Below are 18,608 nucleotides of genomic sequence, written 5' to 3'. Positions count from 1 at the left end.
CTGCCTCTTTATTTTCAGGGTTAATTATTAACAATGTGCTGTTCAGTCCAGTGCAAAATGCAGAAGTTCTGCAGTACCTCTTACTTGCCAAAAGATGGCATTGGAGCCTAGTTATGAAAATATGGCTTTCAAATCCATATTCTTGGAGTGTTTAGGTTATGATCATCTCAATAATCCTTCAATCATTTGATTTGACGGCAATATATATTTTTAAAAAAAGGAACTACAAGCTCTGATGGTTGTATCTTAAATTTAGTAAAGGGCACAAAATGCTGTCATTTGTTCAATGTGATGCGTTGTTTATCTTGAATTACAACACCATCAGCTAAAAACTCTCGCCATGTTCATTAAATCATGGTCACAGTTTGGACCAAATCTTACTTATTTTTTCACAAAGTATTTTAAGTAAGTAAGCTTTACAATCTTAGCACACGACATGCTCTGTCCTTGGACCCTCGCATTGGAAAAGTAAAAAAGTCCCCCCAAAAAATACACTTTAACAGGGTAGGGCCGTACGTAATTGCTCCCCGTTACTGTGTCTGCGGTGTATAGAGCAAACATGTAAGTCGCTTTGGACAATAAGCGTCAGCTAAATGAAATGTTATGTAATGCAATGTACAGTTATATATGTCTGCAATTAATCAGTAATCCTAAACATTGTTTCTCACTTTACAATAAACGATGCGGCTAATATATGTCAATAAGTGACAAACTGTTCAATGGATTGTGATCCAGTCAGAGTCATGCTGGAGCAGCAGTCACATTCACTTTTCTCTTGGCAAGCCAATATGTGTTATTAATATGTATTTTTTGGCTACTTGATATGGCATCATTGTAGGTATTTGTGCTTTTCTTTCATGAGTTTACTGTATTTAATTAGTCAACTTCTCAGCAGCACGATGTGTCCAAGACAAATTCCTCCCACTGGACAATGAAAGTCCACCTAATCGTGTCATAGCAGGGCGCGCGCATTTCACCCCCCGCACGCCCCCGCGTGCAAGTTGAGCTGCCCCGTTACTCCTCTCCCCCAGCCCCCCTTCCCTTTAAAGGTCTCAGCCCACACGAGAAGCTGCAGAGCCCGTGCGCTGTCTGACCCTGCACACGCTGGAGATGACCGCGATGAGAGCCGCAACTCTTCTGCTGCTGCTGCAGCTCTGCTGCTCCGCCAAAGACACGCAGGAGCCCGCTCCCGCTCCGGAACAAGCCTATTACATAGCAGCTGTAGAGATCGGGTGGGACTACGTCTACCTGGACGGTGTTGACTCTGCGGCCGACCAAAGGTGAACATTTCCAGTTCTTTGTTTGATTCAAACCACCCACTCTGATATGGCATTTAGACCTCGGGCAGTTTCCAAACATTGGTTTAGTAGAATGGAAAATTATGTTTCGTACAATTAGGCGTAAGCTTCCAATACAAACTCATGTTTTTAGAAACTAACACATTTATAAGTAATTGATTAATTGATTTTGAGCGCTGTTTATAAGTGGTACTTGTCTTACAATTTGATGTATTTGCTTCCATTGTTTTCATTCTTTTGTTTCTAAAAGGACACGCAGAGATGTTTCTCAAAAATACATCAAGGCAGTCTACAGGGAGTATACAGATGCTACATACACTGTCCCCAAACCAAAGCCAGCATGGACAGGTAGGGCTCTTTTGATGTTCTTAATTTTCTCAAGCAATCAATATGGCATATGTTTGTGTTATTTATTCATAATTGTGTATTAATTTAATAAATAAAACAGACAAGAACCTGAAATGGAAAGTATTCCAGTTTTCCAGTCAAGAACATGATTGTAATACTGATGTTGTGGATAAATATAGCGTTTGCCTGACTTTTCAACATAAAGAACAACATGTAACAGTTGACCGTTCTGTTTCGGAGCATGTACCCTTTGTCTTAAAGTATGCCGTCAAATGTATGACTTCTATAAGAACATGGTGTCCTCTGGTTGCAGGTATTCAAGGCCCAGTGATTGTTACCCATATTGGTCACAGGGTGGTGATCCACTTCAAAAACCTGGCCTCCCAGTCCTACAGTATCAGCCCTGTGGGGATCACTTACGGGAAACAGTCTGAAGGTAGAAAACTGAATGGACGGATCTGCGGTCATCCTGTGATCTGTTTTATTTTCTCTCATGCACAAGCTCAACATTAGTCAGCAGCATACTTCATTTTTTGACTCATAATCGCTTTTTAATGTGAAGTCCATGTTACAGCTTAAATGAGTCAATGGCAACGCTCACTGGTCCAATCCGACTTTTACGGCCTTCAGGAAGAATCCAAATCGGATATTCTTACTCACAGTCTGAAATTATTTTTGGGCCAAGAATGAGAACAATCCACAGAAAAAGCAATGGTGTAAGTGTAAAATTGCTACTAACCAGAATAATATCAGAGGCAAACAGACTGGCAAACAGTGTGGCTTCATTAAGAGATTAAATACAAAGTTGACTCCTCATTTTTATGAAATTACAGCGTGCAACGGTTATCATTATCTTGTGTGTGCAGACATTTTGCAGCATGTTCGAGCCAAATGGTCAGTTTTACAGCATAATGACTCATTTTAGGTGCCTTTGGATTACAATACCCAACTGCAAAGGAAATAATTCATAATCCCTGATCAGAGAAGCTTTTGAAAGTTAATACCCTTCACAGAAGCCATTGGCATATGTCCTAATGCTGCTGTAGATCCAAAGCAGCCAATTCTTGTTAGCAGCTCATGTCTTCCTGCCGCAGGGTAGATTCCTATAATGCAGTTCATCATAATCTGAAAGGCTGCACCTGCCGCACCCAGGAATGAGATGTCAGATCTAACCGCACCAGCGTGTGATATTAAGAGTGAAGAAAAAGGTTGCTGCCTGTGGGTGTGTGTGTATACTCATGTTGGATAGTCTTTACTGCAAATTATCTTGAGTCAGTGAATTATTTGGCAATGTTTTTACAGCAGTGTTACTTTCACTATATAGTATAAAGATGAGACCAGATTACTTGCATTCGTGTGACACACATTTTCCTGCTTTGACTCTCTTCTATTGCTGAATAAATACAGAGGAGTCATGCTGCGTCTTTTCTTTCCAGGAGCCGGCTATGATGACTCCACAGCAGGCCAGGAGAAGGAGGATGACGCTGTCTCTCCTGGAGGCTATTTTAAGTATGTGTGGGACATCAGCCATAAAGACGGTCCTACTACCAGTGACCCAGAGTGCCTCACCTACTCCTACTCATCCCAGGTGGACACAGTCCGAGATGTAAACTCAGGACTCATCGGTGCCTTGCTCATCTGCAAAACAAGTTAGTAGTTGCTGAGACATTTCACTCAAAACTACAAATGTGAGCCTTGTGTTGGTGCTAAAGAAAAGTGAGGGAACCAGTTAATTCAGTGGGCACTTTGAATATCTGTACAAAATTGTTCGACAATCCCTCCAATCCTGTTGGGATGTATCAGTCTGCAATAAAGTGGTGCACCAATCACCCAACAGATCAACTTTGTCATTCCTGCAATGGATAGAGATGCTCGCGATGAGCAGGGGTTTATCTGACTGTATAGAACAGTAAGAAAGTATAGGAAAAAATATTATAGATAATGAGATAAGCTCCATGCATAATATCACATATAATATTGTGTGTGTGTGTGTGTGTGTGTGTGTGTGTGTGTGTGTGTGTGTGTGTGTGTGTGTGTGTGTGTGTTTTCCAGGTGCCCTCACAGATGAGGGCCAGAGGAGAAACGCAGCGTTTGTCCTGCTGTTTGCAGTGTTTGATGAGACCAAGAGCTGGTATGGAGCAGTAGGAGAGAGGATGAGTAGAGAGAAGTTCAAGAAAAGCATCGGCCGAAAGGAATACCACACCGTCAATGGATATGTCAACTCTACGTTACCCGGTAATGAACCAGACCGGCTGTAGACGGGGAGTCTTTTCCATGAAATTGTGTTGTAATAATGTTGCTAACTCTGTGCTCAGTGTATCAGTGGCTCTGCTGTATGTGGTAAACACAGGACTGTGTCCTCATTCTCTCTCTCTCTCTCTCTCTCTCTCTCTCTCTCTCTCTCTCTCTCTCTCTCTCTCTCTCTCTCTCTCTCTCTCTCTCTCTCTCTCTCTCTCTCTCTCTGTCTCTCTCTCTCTGTAGGTTTGACAATGTGTCAAGGCCGTAAACGTATGATTTGGCATCTAATTGGGATCGGCACAGCTCCAGAAATCCACTCCATTCAGTTTCAGGACCACACTCTACGGGTAACTTAAGTCTTCACATAAAATAGTCACACGTTTTAAAAGGTAAAGGAGATTTATGAAACCAGCAAAAGTATGCTGGAGTTTGAAAGTATCAGTGTTGCCAACTCTTTTCCAGTGAAAGTAGCTATAGCAGCTCCAAAAGTCTCTAAATCTAGCTTGAAAGTCGCCACGTCGGCAACTTAACAGTCAGGCCTCCCTCCAAATTTGACACTTGTATTGTTATTGTTTAGGTGTTGAACCATCGTAAAGTCACCATTGAGGTGACCCCTATGACATTCATCACTGCAGAAATGAGACCTGCTACGTTAGGCCGCTTCCTTATGAGCTGTCAGATACAAGCTCACAGCCACGGTAAGAAAGACCAGATAAGTCTCCTGGACAATCTGCCACTCTAATTAAATGTACTTCACCCATTTCAATGACAACTCTTGTTGTTATTGTGTACTACTGCTCAGATGGCATGAATGCCTTTTTCACGGTGGAGAAATGCCCTGACCCTGTGACCCTGCCGAGACCCGACCAGCGTAACGCCAAACACGAGAATAACGTGGCCAGCAGTGAGCACGACATCACTGAGTACGACGACGGTTACGACGACGAGTATTTCAACACCATAAGCTTTAATCCTGCGAAAACACAAGTTCAAGTAAGAGCCAGCGGAGGACAGCCACCTAGAACCTGGAAGCATTACATCGCCATTGAAGAGGTCACCTGGGACTACACTCTTCATCTCAAACCCACAGATAGGTAGGAAAGATGGAGGAGGAGAAGGAAGAAGAATAACAGAGAGTGAAAGTTGATTGTCTTTTCTCTTTTGTCTTTGACACATCAGTGAGTTGCGGTCAAGATATTTGGTTGCACCTCCCCATCACCTGGGCTACCAGTATAAAAAGGCGGTGTATGTAGAATACACAGATGGATCTTTCTCTCAGAGAAAGAACCCGAACGGGACACTCATGGGTCCACTTCTGAAAGGAAAAGTCAACGATCAAATCCATGTGAGTGAGGACAGAACATATTACATTTGTTCTTTTGTGCAAGATCAAATATGAGCTACAAAAAAAAACACATCAGTTATCAATCATAGAAAAAACTAAACAAACTTATGACTCACTTTTTGTTTGGCTTTCTACTGATCTCCCATTGGTTTGAACTGTGTCTCCAGATTACTCTCAGAAACCTGGCTAGTCGCCCTTTCAACATCTACCCCAAGGGCCTGACCAAGATCTTTCCACTGCAGAGATCCGAAAATGGTAAGCTTAAGCAAGGACATAAACCAACAGACTAAACTATTCAATAGTTTATCTCACAATCAGCAATGCAAGCTTGCAAATATACTCAAAATCTGTATTGATTTGAATGAATTTTTAATGAAGTTTTGCAACACAAATTGAATGTATAAACTTGATAGTGCATTATGTTTTCCTACTTGCCTTTCGTGGTCTTATTCTCGTTTTATTTTCTGTATTATCTATCTCATCTCATTAAAACAGCTGCAAAGAAGGACTTGCGCTCCATGGAAGTGCCACCCAACGGGACGTTTAGCTATGTGTGGAGCCTAACAGAAAACGATGGACCCTTGGAGGAAGACCCTCAGTGTCTGACCCAGCTGTATCAAAGCACCGTCAACCGAGAGAAGGACTTGGCCTCCGGGCTGGTGGGCACCCTGCTCATCTGTAAATACCACACCATGGACACCAGAGGACGTCTGGTGAGAAGAACATCTATAATAACAATGAATGTGCTTGACATAGCACATTGTTGAATTGATTATTTGCAAAGATCCTGTTGCGTTCTCTCTCACCTGCTCTAATGTAATATAACACCCTGTGTCTCTTTCACTCAATCTACTGCTGCATGCAGTTGAGCCCAGATAAAGAGTGGAGCCTGATATTTGCTGTGTTTGATGAGAACAAAAGTTGGTACTTCAACGAAAACATGCAGAAGTCCAACCAAAACTTCCCGAACATCACAGACCCTGAATTCTACAACTCTAATGTCATTTACAGTAAGATAATTATCTGTAGCTTCATCAATACGAGCGAACTCTTTCACCTTGTTTTCACAGTGTCATTTTATATATTATTATTTAAAAAAATATTGATTATAACTGCTTTAAAGTGATTATCTCTATTAATGAAATCAATGTGTTATCTCCACACAAACAGACATGGCTGTTTTTTGTTTTGTTCTTATTTGTATGATTGTTGTTATTCGTGTGATCTGCCCATTATACTTTGAGCCATCACTTCGTCAATTTAATAACTCTGAATATCCTTTTAACTCCAGGTATAAACGGCAAGATGTTCGCCGGGCGACAGTTTGTGGCGTCTCAATCTGACGTTGCCTTCTGGCATGTGGCTAATGTGGGCAGCCAGAGTAACTTCCTCTCTGTTTACTTCACGGGAAACCTCTTTCAGTACCAAGGCCTTTACCAGTCCGTCCTCACCCTCTTCCCCATGACTGGAATAAGGGTTCCCATGGAAACCGAGCAATTGGGTGAGACTTATTTGTTAGATAATGTTGGCGGATGTCACCAAATTTTAACTAACTCACTCATTTAATACTTTAAATGTATCATGCTGAATGTCACAGTAACCTAAGTAAATGTTTAGCTGGATGTTTTGGCTTGCTGTGCCTTGCAAGGTAAGCTGGGCTGACTGTACTGTAGGTGCAGATCTGTTCCTATGGCTTGACTGCAGTTGCTAACATGTGTCAGCTTCAAATTTTAAAGTACTCCCAAATCAAGTAGGAATACCCAAACAGATTTTGTACTTCAAAGAATGTGTCTGTGTCATGGAAAATGCAGTTCAGATGTAGTGACCACCATATGAGCGCACAGCAGAGCTTCGGTCAGAGGGCTTTGGCATCCTCGGTAGCTTTCAATTTTCCATTGGTCTTATTCTTCTGCAACAAACTTACAAAAACCAAGAGCATAATAATAAGAATTTCTCAGACACTATAACCAAATACAAAATGTACACAGCTACCCTGTTACTTCTCTGATGAAGTAGCCAGGGTTCAGTAGCTGAGACATAAACATGCTGATTTCCTGAAGCACTGACATGCCTCGATGCTGAGAAATAATACTTATTTATGCACATTAATGCATCAGGCTACAGCTTGTATGTGGGCTTATATAGAAAAAAAGTGGTTGCAGATTTTGATGCTTCATGTTTCACGGATTATGTTTCGCTCTTGAGTCATAAATTGTCTTCCCCCAGGTGAGTGGGAGATCAGTGCATACGATGGTAGCCTCAAGAGCAAGGGGATGAGCATCCGCTACAGCGTACGTCAAGGCGACGATGGATACCGAGTTGATCCGGAAGACATACCAGACGACTACTCTGAATACCTCGATCGACTGCCGAGGGGCAGGAGACCAAAAGAGTTCAAAGTGTTGGTTCCAGTGTGTAAGAAACCCCTCGCTAATAACAATACTCAATCAGGAAACACTCCCAGTCAAAATGTCACATGTGTTAAAACTCAGCTGAAGGACGTGACAGCAACATCATCGGAAGGAGAAGGAGAAATCCCACAGGATATCTTGGAGGAAATAAAGAGAGATGGGGAGCTGACAGTTTCTCAGAATGGGACTGAACCCGGCGGAGAGGGAGGTGTCCGGCACAAGAGACAAGCAGACGACAACTGGACAGATGTAGATATTGGTTCTGGAGCCTTTGGAGATGGAGGACCTGGGATAGAGATGGGAGAAGAAGCTGTGGAAAATAGCACTGAGGTTGGTGCCCAGGTAAAAGCTGAGGAAAGGAATGAAGTGTCAAGTGTGAATAATGGGACGAATGAAGAGCTTGAAGGGAGCAACGAGATCTTACTTGATAGGAATCAACAGCTGAACAAGAAGGAATCAACTGTAGGGCTAAGCAATTCAGAAGAGATGGATCAAAACTTAGTACCACAAAACCACATCCGGTCTGAACCTGAAAAACATACAGCAGATCTGCAGGATCTGACATACAACTACACTGTTGATAACAACAAAACAGGAGGGATTGAGCTGTCCCTCGAGTATGATGACTACGAAGAAGAGGTACCATTCTCTATGTGTATATGTCTTGTGTCCATTCATTACGTATATATATATATATACACACACAGTATATTCATATGCTGGCTGTTGTCACAAATAGGTGAACAGTACATCCAATGTACTTGGTACGGATTACATTGACCCGCGCTCCGGAGACTCCACAAATCGCCACTACTACTACATTGCTGCTGAGGAGATCAGCTGGGACTACGGCATCAGAAAATCACACCAGTTCATCAAACCCAGGTAGGATTAATATTTCACCCAGGATTGTTTTGTATACAATCAAATAAAACGTGCCTACCTGCACCTCTAAAGCTCGCTAACATGCTTTAACATGTGGTTTTATGTTTGTGTAATCTGTACATAAACAGAAATGTAAAATAGCACAGGCCCAGGCTCCACCACCCCTAATGAGTCATGAGTTTTATGAATCTTTTTATCTGTTTGTTTTTTCCCTCTTTCTTTTCTTGATAAACTAAAATGCTAATTGTTAGGATGTCTCTTTTTTAACTTTGAGCATCTTAATATACTAATGTTGGCATGTTAGCATGGTAACAAGCTAAACATCTATTCTACATGATCACATGCAATAGCTTTTATTAGGCATGTTACCATGCTAATGTTGGTTCGTTAGCATGCTAATAGCCTTTTGATTTAGGAAACAACATTGCATTTCCTTTGGCACCAACTTCGAGCCAAACTCTTACATTGTGCGCTAGTGATTGAAATAGTAATTTATCTATATTTATTTATCCAACATGTTTCTTTTGTGGTGTTCGAAGACTTACTTCATTGAATTTGTGTTTGTTGGAACAAGGTGATGTTTTGGATGATTTGTTTCTTTGGTAACAAGGTCAAAATTCTAGTAGTTTTGAGCAATGTCAACATTTTAACATGGAACAAATAAAAAGAAAACTGCAACAGAAAAAAAAGCATTTTTAAATCCATTCTAATACCAATGTGTCAAGCAGCAGCATTGATTCAACTCCTCTTTTTAGAGAGATGCGACGAGGGATGAGGAAGTTTCTGCCAGAGTATAAGAAGGTGGTGTTTCGAGCCTACAAAGATGAACACTTCCTATGTCCTAAAGGCAGAGGAGAGCAAGAGCAACACCTGGGAATTATGGGACCTTTAATCAGAGCTGAGATTAATAATGTCCTCACTGTGAGTGATATTGTCACTGAGCAAATAAAAAGTGAATAATCCTCACTTTATTGTTGCTTGGTGACGTATCTTTGTCCTTTCTGTCTTATTCAAGGTGGTCTTCAAGAACAAGGCATCCAGGCCTTACTCCTTTCACCTTCAGGGGATCTATGACCTCCGTCAGAGTGCCGGCATCGGCAAAACCCATTCCTCATCTGCTCCATCCGGGGTCCCAGGAGAGCCTGTGGCCCCTGGGGAGGCACGGACATATACCTGGAGCGTAACCAGGAAACAAGGACCAACCCAGACTGAATTTGCCTGCAAGACTGGATCTTACTACTCCACTGTGGATAAGGTCTGGATAGGACTTAAGCCTGTTCCTTTCATGGATATATAGCATGTATTCATTTGTATACATTCTTATTCAAAATGTATAATCTTGCACGGAAATCAAATGTCACAAAAAAAATCCCTATATCAATTACATTTTCCTCTTTTGTAATTATTAATGCTAATAGAGCTGTAGTTACATGACAATAATAAAATAAGTATTTTTGTTCTATGTTCCAGGAGAAGGACCTTCATTCAGGGCTGATTGGTCCACTGGTGATCTGTAACTCTGGTCGTCTCCAGACTGATGAGAACCCACAGCCATACGTCCAGGACTTCGCCCTCCTCTTCCACACCTTTGATGAAACTAAAAGCTGGTACCTGGAGGAGAGCCTGCGGCGGCACTGTGCTCCGCCCTGTCAGGCCAACACTGAGGACCCCTGGTATCACATCAGCAATACGTTTGCAGGTGGAGAAAAATGGTTGATTGTTGGTGTCATGTTGTAATAAGCGTACTCTAATCTCAAACTCCAAAATTAAATCTCAGAAATAATGCCTGCGTTTTTCCGTAGCAATAAATGGTTATGTGGCCGAGACACTTCCTGGTCTGTTGGTCGCCCAGCACCAGCAGATCAGGTGGCACCTGCTGAATGTTGGAGGTGATGGAGAGTACCACGCTGTGCACTTCCATGGTTTACCTTTCACTGCTCACAATGAAAAGGAACACCGAATGGGGGTCTACAACCTCTTCCCTGGTAAACACACACACGTAAAGACACATATAACACCAAAGATCATGCAAACTCTCTGTTTATGTGTTGCATAAAAACATACAAGCACATGAACAGATGTTTTCCCCTACATTTGTAGATTTGAGTTTCACTTCTAGAGAGGCAACATTTTCCAATGCCCTGTACAGTAAATACAACTGCAATCCATACAGTTCCTATACTGTAAAACATGTTTTGGGCCAAACTTTGGTCATCAGATTGATTTTACTCCACAGACATTCCAGTACATTTAAACTAATTTATATAAACCACATCCTTATTATGCGTTTCATACCAAAAAGTTGTTCTGTCTAAATTACGTTAAATACGACATTCAAAAATACCAACTGTATAACCAGTGTTTTGACAGACTAAAATTTATTAAATCATAGAAAATAATCTAGCTTTCATCTGTCTATTCTCTCAACTCTAAAAGCCTTATTATTGACTATTATTGCATGTGTTGCATTGCTCTATGTCCCTCAGGAGTGTTTGGCACGGTGGAGATGAGACCCCCCACAATCGGCACGTGGCTGGTGGAGTGCACTGTAGGAGACTACCAGCTAGCCGGCATGAGGGCTAAACTACTGGTCTATAATCCAGGTACACACAGTGGCACATATCTGACACATATCTATATAGTATTAATATTTAGAATAATTTTGTAATTTTATAGAGCAATAATGGATTCCCTGTATGTTGTTTTTTTAGCCATCAATGTCAGGATGAATGCATGAACTTGTATAAGAAACACAAGAAACTTGTGTATTTGAAGCCAACAATCTTGTCAGTGCACTTTTCATCCCATTGTAAGAATAATGTCAGTGGCATTCCCCACATTTTCAACACTGTAAAGTATTTTGTGCAATTTATGGGGCTTCTTTTTTAATGGACTTCCCATATTGCAAAATGTAATATCTGAGTTAAACCTGTAGAGTCCCACTTTTCATAATTTTCAGAAAATGTCAAAACAGATACATAGTTCTGTACTGTCCAGATGTGTCAAGTGCACAGAAAAGCATTTGAGGAATGCAATATTGAGCAGGAATTTTCCCCATGCAGAATGTGTCGTTCCTCTGGGGATGAAATCAGGAAGGATTGAGGATTCCCAGATCACAGCATCAGATTACATGGGTAAAACAGCATTTTTCATTTCAGTGGGTAAACATACCAAGAAGACCATCAATATTTGTCAATGCTTGTAGAGAGAGGAAGCGCTTACCACATATACCCAGTGTGCTGAAAATGAAAATACCCCATTCTTGTGGCCACCAAGCAGCTTCAATACATTTGAAGAACAGGAAATTACCCACACTGAGTGGGATTATAACCGTGTTTACACATGCATGTTCAGATAACTGGGAGCCGAGGCTGGCGAGACTGGATCAGTCTGGTTATATCAATGCCTGGATGGGCAGAAACGAAATGTCATGGATACAAGTAAGATATACAGCCTTTCTCCTGTTAACCATTGCACAGCAATGCTATATTATGTAGCGTCCAATGTGCTAACGCAAGATCTGAATTGAGTATTATTTTTATAATATCCACATGTAAAACAGAAACACAGTGAAATGTGCTGGAATGTGTGTGTTACTAGGTTGACCTTCAGAGGCCCACCCTGTTGCACGGTGTGCAGACGCAGGGAGTCAGGTCGAGGCTGAGGGACAAATACGTCACAATCTTCCACATCTCCTACAGCCTGGACAAGGAGACTTGGATCACTTACAGGGGAAACGGAACAGAGCAGAAAAAAGTTTGTCCTCTACTGTTACTAAATGTACCAAGAGGCCCTAGTGGTCTCTAATCTGCATAACCATGACATCATGCTGTTTCATTGTCAAATGAATACAGTGAAGGCAACACATTGTTCACTGTAATGGGTTGCCTATCTCAACCAAGTTTCAATGATACTTGAAGTTTGAGCTGAATTGTTTGTGTGGCTCTGGTTTAGTCATTTTTTGGCAACATGGACAGCTCCAAGGTGAAAAACAACCCCATCGATCCACCATTTGTGGCTCGCTACATCAGGATTGAGCCCAAAAGCTTTGTGCTAAAGCCTGCTCTCCGTCTGGAGCTGCTGGGTTGCGATCTCAACAGTGAGTTACACCAACAGTAGCAGAATTTATTGCAGAAGGTTCATTTTATTCTGTATCAAAGTGCAGAGACTGACTCTTATGTGTGTGTTTGTGCATGTGACCAGGTTGCTCTCTCCCTCTCGGACTCCAGAACGGGCCGATTCCTGACGCTAGCTTTACTGCTTCCTCATTTTATTCATCTCTGCTGCGTAGCTGGAGCCCCGAGCTCGCTCGCCTCCACAAGGAAGGCAGTGTCAACGCCTGGAGGCCAAAGGTGAACACAAATCCACAAATACTGTGGGCGCTATTACATTTATACCACTTCCAAGAGTTGGATGAAAGTATTGACACCCCTCTATATATATATATATATATATATATATATATATCTTTCTGCTGAATATGACGCTAAGCAGAGGAGACACTTTGCTTAGCTTAGCATGAAGACTGACAGCCGGGGGAAACAGCTAGCCTAGCTCACATGAAAGTGCAACCACACTTAGCAATAATGTCAGTAATATTAGTCGTTCTTTTACATTGTGATAGGAACCAGAGACTAGAAGACTTACCATCCTTTCAATCTCCTCTGTATTTCTTATTATTATTATGTCACGCCAATCAGTGGCACTTGTGATCCATGGACGGAGGTCAACCACTGCCAACTATTATCTGGAAAAGCAACCTGAAAGGGCTTTAATGGCCTAAACAAATGCCAACAGTAGCTTCTTTTTTGATTATTCTTAACATCAGTCTCAACAAGAAAACATCTTGCAAATGTGTTTCAGGAAAGAGAATGAAATGGGATGAGCTGGATTTACTTTTCCTTGTATAAAAATGTGAGAGCTGTGATTTGAGATAGGGTTTAAGTTTAGGCTTAAACGTTGTGTCATTGTTGTTTATTGGGGCTTTTCTTGTTGCATCAGTTGAAGCCAGAAGTGATCCTAAATGTTGGTTAAATGAATTCAAATGGAGAAAATTCCAGTGGAAAAATATGCACTGCCAGAAGCACTTTCCTCGTTTATAACTTTCCTAATCGTATTGTGGGAGAGGAAGTGGTGTGGTGTTCCCTTTCGCGATCCCTACATCTGTTTTTTGTTTTCATTTGCTCGGCCTACTTCTACCTTGTTCAGAAGCTGGTATCTATTTATTTTTGTTTCATAAGATGTCCTATTTTTGTCTTCTTCTTTTTGATGCATTATCCTTCTGGCTTTGGTATTTCTGCTCATGTTATTTCATAATCGCATGATCTTCTTGTAGTTCTCATTCGGAGACAGTGATTATACTTTGGAGAATCAAATCAATGAACAGAAGAAAAACAAATGAATACAGACCCCAGTATACCTGTTTGCGGGTCTGTTTTTTGCCTTTGTTCTTTGATATTAAATGTATATATTCCTTCGTGAGATTTAAATATGTTTCTTCGGTTCTTTTCTCCCCAGAACAACAACCCTCACGAGTGGCTGCAGGTTGACTTGGAGAAAGTAAGCCGCATCACAGGGGTCATAACCCAAGGAGCACGATCACTGTTGACCCAAATGATGGTGACCGAGTTCTCAGTCACCGTCAGTCTTGATGGTCAGTCCTGGAGCAGTGTGTTGGAGGAAAGCTCCCAAAGAGAAAAGGTACACATCCCTGTTCACCCATAAAAGAAGGCCAGTCTCAGTGATGCTGCTAAAATTATCCGGATCCCTGTTACTCATTTCACATTTTCCTTCACTTAACCATTGATTCAGAAGGCCTCATTTAAGCACAGTTTCCTGACTGTCACACAGGTGGATGAGTCACTCTGTGTTATGGAGCTGACAACCCACCAAAGGAAACCTATTAAAGTGTGTTAGTGACACACAGTCTTCTGTGTGAGTTCAGTTCATCAATTCACTTCCTGTTTCCTTTCCTCAGATCTTCACAGGAAACAGCGATTTAGACGATGAAGCTCTCAGCGTTTTCGATCCTCCTCTGTTCGGCCGCTACCTCCGCATCCACCCGCGGGGTTGGTTCAATGACATCGCCCTGCGTCTAGAGGTCCTGGGCTGTCGCACACAGTAGGGGCCCTGACACTGCCAGGACAACTCACCAACGCCACGCAGCATCATTGTATTAGCAGAATGGTTTGAACTGGGGTTTTTAAGAGCACTTACGTTATATATGACATGAAGCTGTTTGTATAAGAGAAGCTATTTGTTGATGAAGAATCTTGTTTGATGTCATTTTAAAAAGGATATCTAATGTTGGTGGAAATCTATTTTAAGATGTGAGTTTAAACAGAGCCACAGTTTTAAAAACGCAGCTGAGCACCACAGTATTTGCTTTGCTTTAACTTCAGAGCACACCTTTTGAATGTAAGCGTGTGTATATATTTCAGATGGATGTATAAAGTTTGAATAGATGATGTATATTGTTGGAAAAGTTAGTATTAATGTATTTTTCGGCATTACAAGAGTTTATATAAACAATGAATCTCAAGATGTTTCACTGGCATTTATTTTTCGCCTCGTTGTGACGTTGTCTTGTGCTCACAAACACAGAAAAGGACGGACACACACACACACAAACCGCACACACGCACGAACACAAAAGTGTTTGCTTCCAAAACGCTTAACCAAGTTTGTGATTGAACATTTGACCGGCTTCAACAAGGTCCCTTCCAAGCAATGAGAAGCACCTCCTGATACACAGCTTCCTGTCCTGTTCTTCATGTTCATGTCAGGAGAGGATGTAGCCCTTTCTCTCTGTGCTTTTGTTTTCTTCCCTCTTTCCAGCACATTATCTCTGTTCTTTCTTTGTCCCGTCCATCTCTAACTTGTCCAAAATGTTCCTGAACTGTTATTTCGGCTTATCCATCTCCACCAGGACCTCCCTGCAGAAACAATGACCAGTTGTGCTCAATATTGGTCCGTCATTAGTTGAAATTCACAGCCGCGTTAAGCAGAGGCAAAAGTGGAAAAGTACGTTCACAGCCGAGGATGAAATGATGAGATGGCTGGAGAGGAAACGGCCAGAGCAACGAGGTGTGTGTACGCTTGTGTCTTAAGTTGTGCATTTTGGCCAGACTGTGTGAATTAAAACAACATGAGCAGCCATTATCACCTCATTATCAGCGCAGGAAGTTTTGCAGGGTTAGTTTTGTTTGGAGGACAGGACATATGTTGGCAGAGACGTGGCAGCAACACATTCATGCCCCGACATTCACTTTATCTCTCTGAAAGCAATAACACACCGGCTGTAACCTCAGCAACAGACTGAGCACCAGTGTACAGATCCAACTGAATAATGGTTCAAACACATGGATCTGAACCAAAGAGGCCATGGTCTGGTGCCCAGGTGTGATTACTCATCAGCTGCAAGGATTCCAAACTGCTTGTTTTGTCCAACCAACAGTCCAAAACCCCAAAGTGCTCCACTAACAATGAAATAAAAACAAAAGAAAAGTGACACACTTGAGAAGCATGAACCAGCGAGATAATACAAGCTGTTGGTGATTCGCTTTTTGTCAATCACCAAAATCGAACAAATCATTTCAGCAGTGACTGATGCAGGTGTGACAACTTCATGCGTTTGAAGGTAACAACATCTAAGACTTGAGAGTTGGCTGTCGAACAGCAACTTTTGTAATACCAAATTCAGCTACTTTTCTGTAAACCTCAGATCTGTATGATTATTTTCAGACTGTACTGAAAGTGTGTCAAAACAGGAAGGATGAGTAGAAGAAGGAGTGTAGAAGGAAGGGAACTAAGCTTTTTCAGTGGTAAATGGGGGGCAGTAATGTGTGCTGTAGGTTTTGTGGTTAATAGGCTGAAACTCTCAATCGACCACAAAGGTCCTGTAACAAATGGTAACCCTGAAATTCATCTTTTTTCTTTTTTTAGTTTGCAACAGACCAGAAGCCCAAGCTCACCTCTATCAATGAAGACAAAGTTGAGAAACAGTTTCAACACATTTTCCTTTGTCACAACCTACTAATATGTAACAGTGTAAAGGAATATGTTGACCAATCAAACAGTGAGGAAGTGCCATGAGGGGCAGGAAAGAAAACAGTGTTACACTACAGGAAAAAATCCCACAGTGTTATCACTCTCACTTACATCACTTCCTGCTTTGTTCTTCGGAACCAGTTCTCATATGACTTTTGTGCTACTTTTCCCACAAGTGACTACATAAATAATTAACATGAAAAACTCCTCAAAGTTTTACAATCATAGAAAACATTCATGCTTGTCATATGCTTACAAGGGGAATATAATAGTTATTAAGGATCCCCATGAAATACTAAAACCACATAAATGTACATTTAGATTTTGTTAATATGGATGACATATAGATCAGCTAGTTAATTAAAGCCTGGGAGATGAGAAAAAAGCTCTTTATATTAGGATACACTGTAGATGTGTCGCGGTTAATCCAGTGAACACCAAATTTGAAATTAGTAGTTTATAATGTGGTATTTTTTGTAATTTGTTCTGTATAACCAGAATATATATGTAGGACAGGGCAGGTGTTTGGAACACAGGAATACACATTTTTACTATTTTGCTTATTTTTATGTAATGATATAAAATTAACAGTTTACGACTATTTATTAAATCATGTGTAATGCCATTGAATGTATTTCCAGATCCTTTACAGAAAGGAAAGCGAGTGAGGACCCCTACTGGACAATCTACAGTGTTACATTAGTTATTGCATTGAAACAGTTGGTTTCTGCACAATTTGGGGACCTACTTCTGAGTTTGTAGAAATACAAATATCCAGTCTACATTTATGCAATGTGTAGCCATCCAACTAATTTATTTTATCCCCAAAATAAGGAATAAACAGTAAGACAGGCCTTATCTTGGACAGCTCTGCAGCATCAGTCATCTTTATGTGTCGGCCTTGTGCTCCCTTTAGCTCCTGGTGTAGCAGTCGCTCATTATTTGGTACTTGCTGTTGTTTTCCTTTTCCCAATTCATTAGAGACTGAGTTAATTGGAGGGTTATTCGGATAATCTGTTTAGCATGGTGTTGGGGACTGACTCCTAATTAATAATTGAGAGCAGCTTGGTGCATTTCCACTCTCGGCCAATCAGCGTGTGACAACGCCCCTTCTTTGTGGCTTCAGAGAGGTGGGGACGCACCTCCAGGGTGTTCCCATCCCTCTTGACCTAATGCAGACCTCATTTCAGCCAATTCAGCCAGAAACTCTGGTCTTCAGGCCCTTTCGACACTTCTTTCCAGTCTTTCGTTTTTCTGGTTGAGGGTGATTTTAAGCATTTTGAAACCTAAATATTAATAAACACCTTTCCAGTAGGTCACCTGCATCAGGGCAGACTGTAGTTACTTTGTGTGAAGGTACTGAGATTAGTTTCTTCAAGTAAATATTTCTGTATTGTGCGGTTGGGAACTGGTTTCAAGGTTTCTTCCTGATGAGTTGAAATTGGTGGAGTCAGTATTGCCACACTCGTAGGTTAAGTGTGTATGATCTGGTCGGTCATTTCTCTCATTCCTTGCTGGCTTTAATAAAATCCTTTAGATTTCATTTGATTCAATGATAGGATTCTGCTTTTCTATCTGTGCCCCAGTTCAAGATTCCTCTCCACTGTATTAATGCTTATTTATAAAAAAAGAAGAAAACGATCGCCTCAGGCTCAACATGTGACATATTTCCTGCCTTGTGACATCATCTAAAACAACAGATCCCTGTATATACAGTACATTCAGAGCTCTGCTGCTTGAAAAGGATTCAGCAAAGTGTGATCCTCAGGACTCGTCATGATCGGCTGCGAGATGCTGAGGTTAAATAAGGGAACGATGAGTCAAAGGAGAACCGACTGCCTCAATGAACCCAGCCACGTTGCCGTGGTGATAAGGAGGAGCGTGTCCCTGAACAGCGTGTGCGTCTTCATGCATTCAGAGGGTTTGGGGTTAATCTCCGGCATAAATTGCCTGCAGCGTGAAAGTGGAACAGTTGAGGACTCATAGCACACCGTCAACAAAAGAGTGACTGGCAATGACAGCATGAGTTGTTTT

General features: G+C 41.5%; 1 protein-coding gene across 1 annotated transcript; it reads left to right on the top strand.

Annotated features, from left to right (window-relative positions):
• Positions 1 to 1,119: 1,119 nt before the first annotated feature.
• Positions 1,120 to 15,003, top strand: f8 (coagulation factor VIII, procoagulant component; the record flags this gene model as incomplete). Its single annotated transcript, XM_079228781.1, has 27 exons — positions 1,120 to 1,280; positions 1,549 to 1,646; positions 1,960 to 2,082; positions 3,083 to 3,295; positions 3,699 to 3,881; positions 4,128 to 4,231; positions 4,462 to 4,582; positions 4,687 to 4,978; positions 5,064 to 5,229; positions 5,397 to 5,484; positions 5,725 to 5,942; positions 6,095 to 6,239; positions 6,521 to 6,730; positions 7,456 to 8,279; positions 8,380 to 8,525; positions 9,281 to 9,446; positions 9,541 to 9,780; positions 9,996 to 10,224; positions 10,328 to 10,510; positions 11,012 to 11,128; positions 11,588 to 11,659; positions 11,880 to 11,965; positions 12,126 to 12,281; positions 12,480 to 12,624; positions 12,729 to 12,877; positions 14,043 to 14,225; positions 14,503 to 15,003. 27 exons carry the CDS (start codon positions 1,120 to 1,122, stop codon positions 14,647 to 14,649), a joined length of 4,965 nt encoding a protein of 1,654 aa, XP_079084907.1. The 3' UTR covers positions 14,650 to 15,003.
• Between the last annotated feature and the right edge of the window lie 3,605 nt (positions 15,004 to 18,608).

This window comes from Taurulus bubalis (genome assembly GCF_910589615.1).
Source record: "Taurulus bubalis genome assembly, chromosome: 13".
In the NCBI taxonomy this organism is placed as follows: domain Eukaryota; kingdom Metazoa; phylum Chordata; class Actinopteri; order Perciformes; family Cottidae; genus Taurulus; species Taurulus bubalis.
The sequence above is the reverse complement of the archived record's forward strand: the minus strand, read 5'-3'. Positions and strand labels throughout refer to the sequence as shown.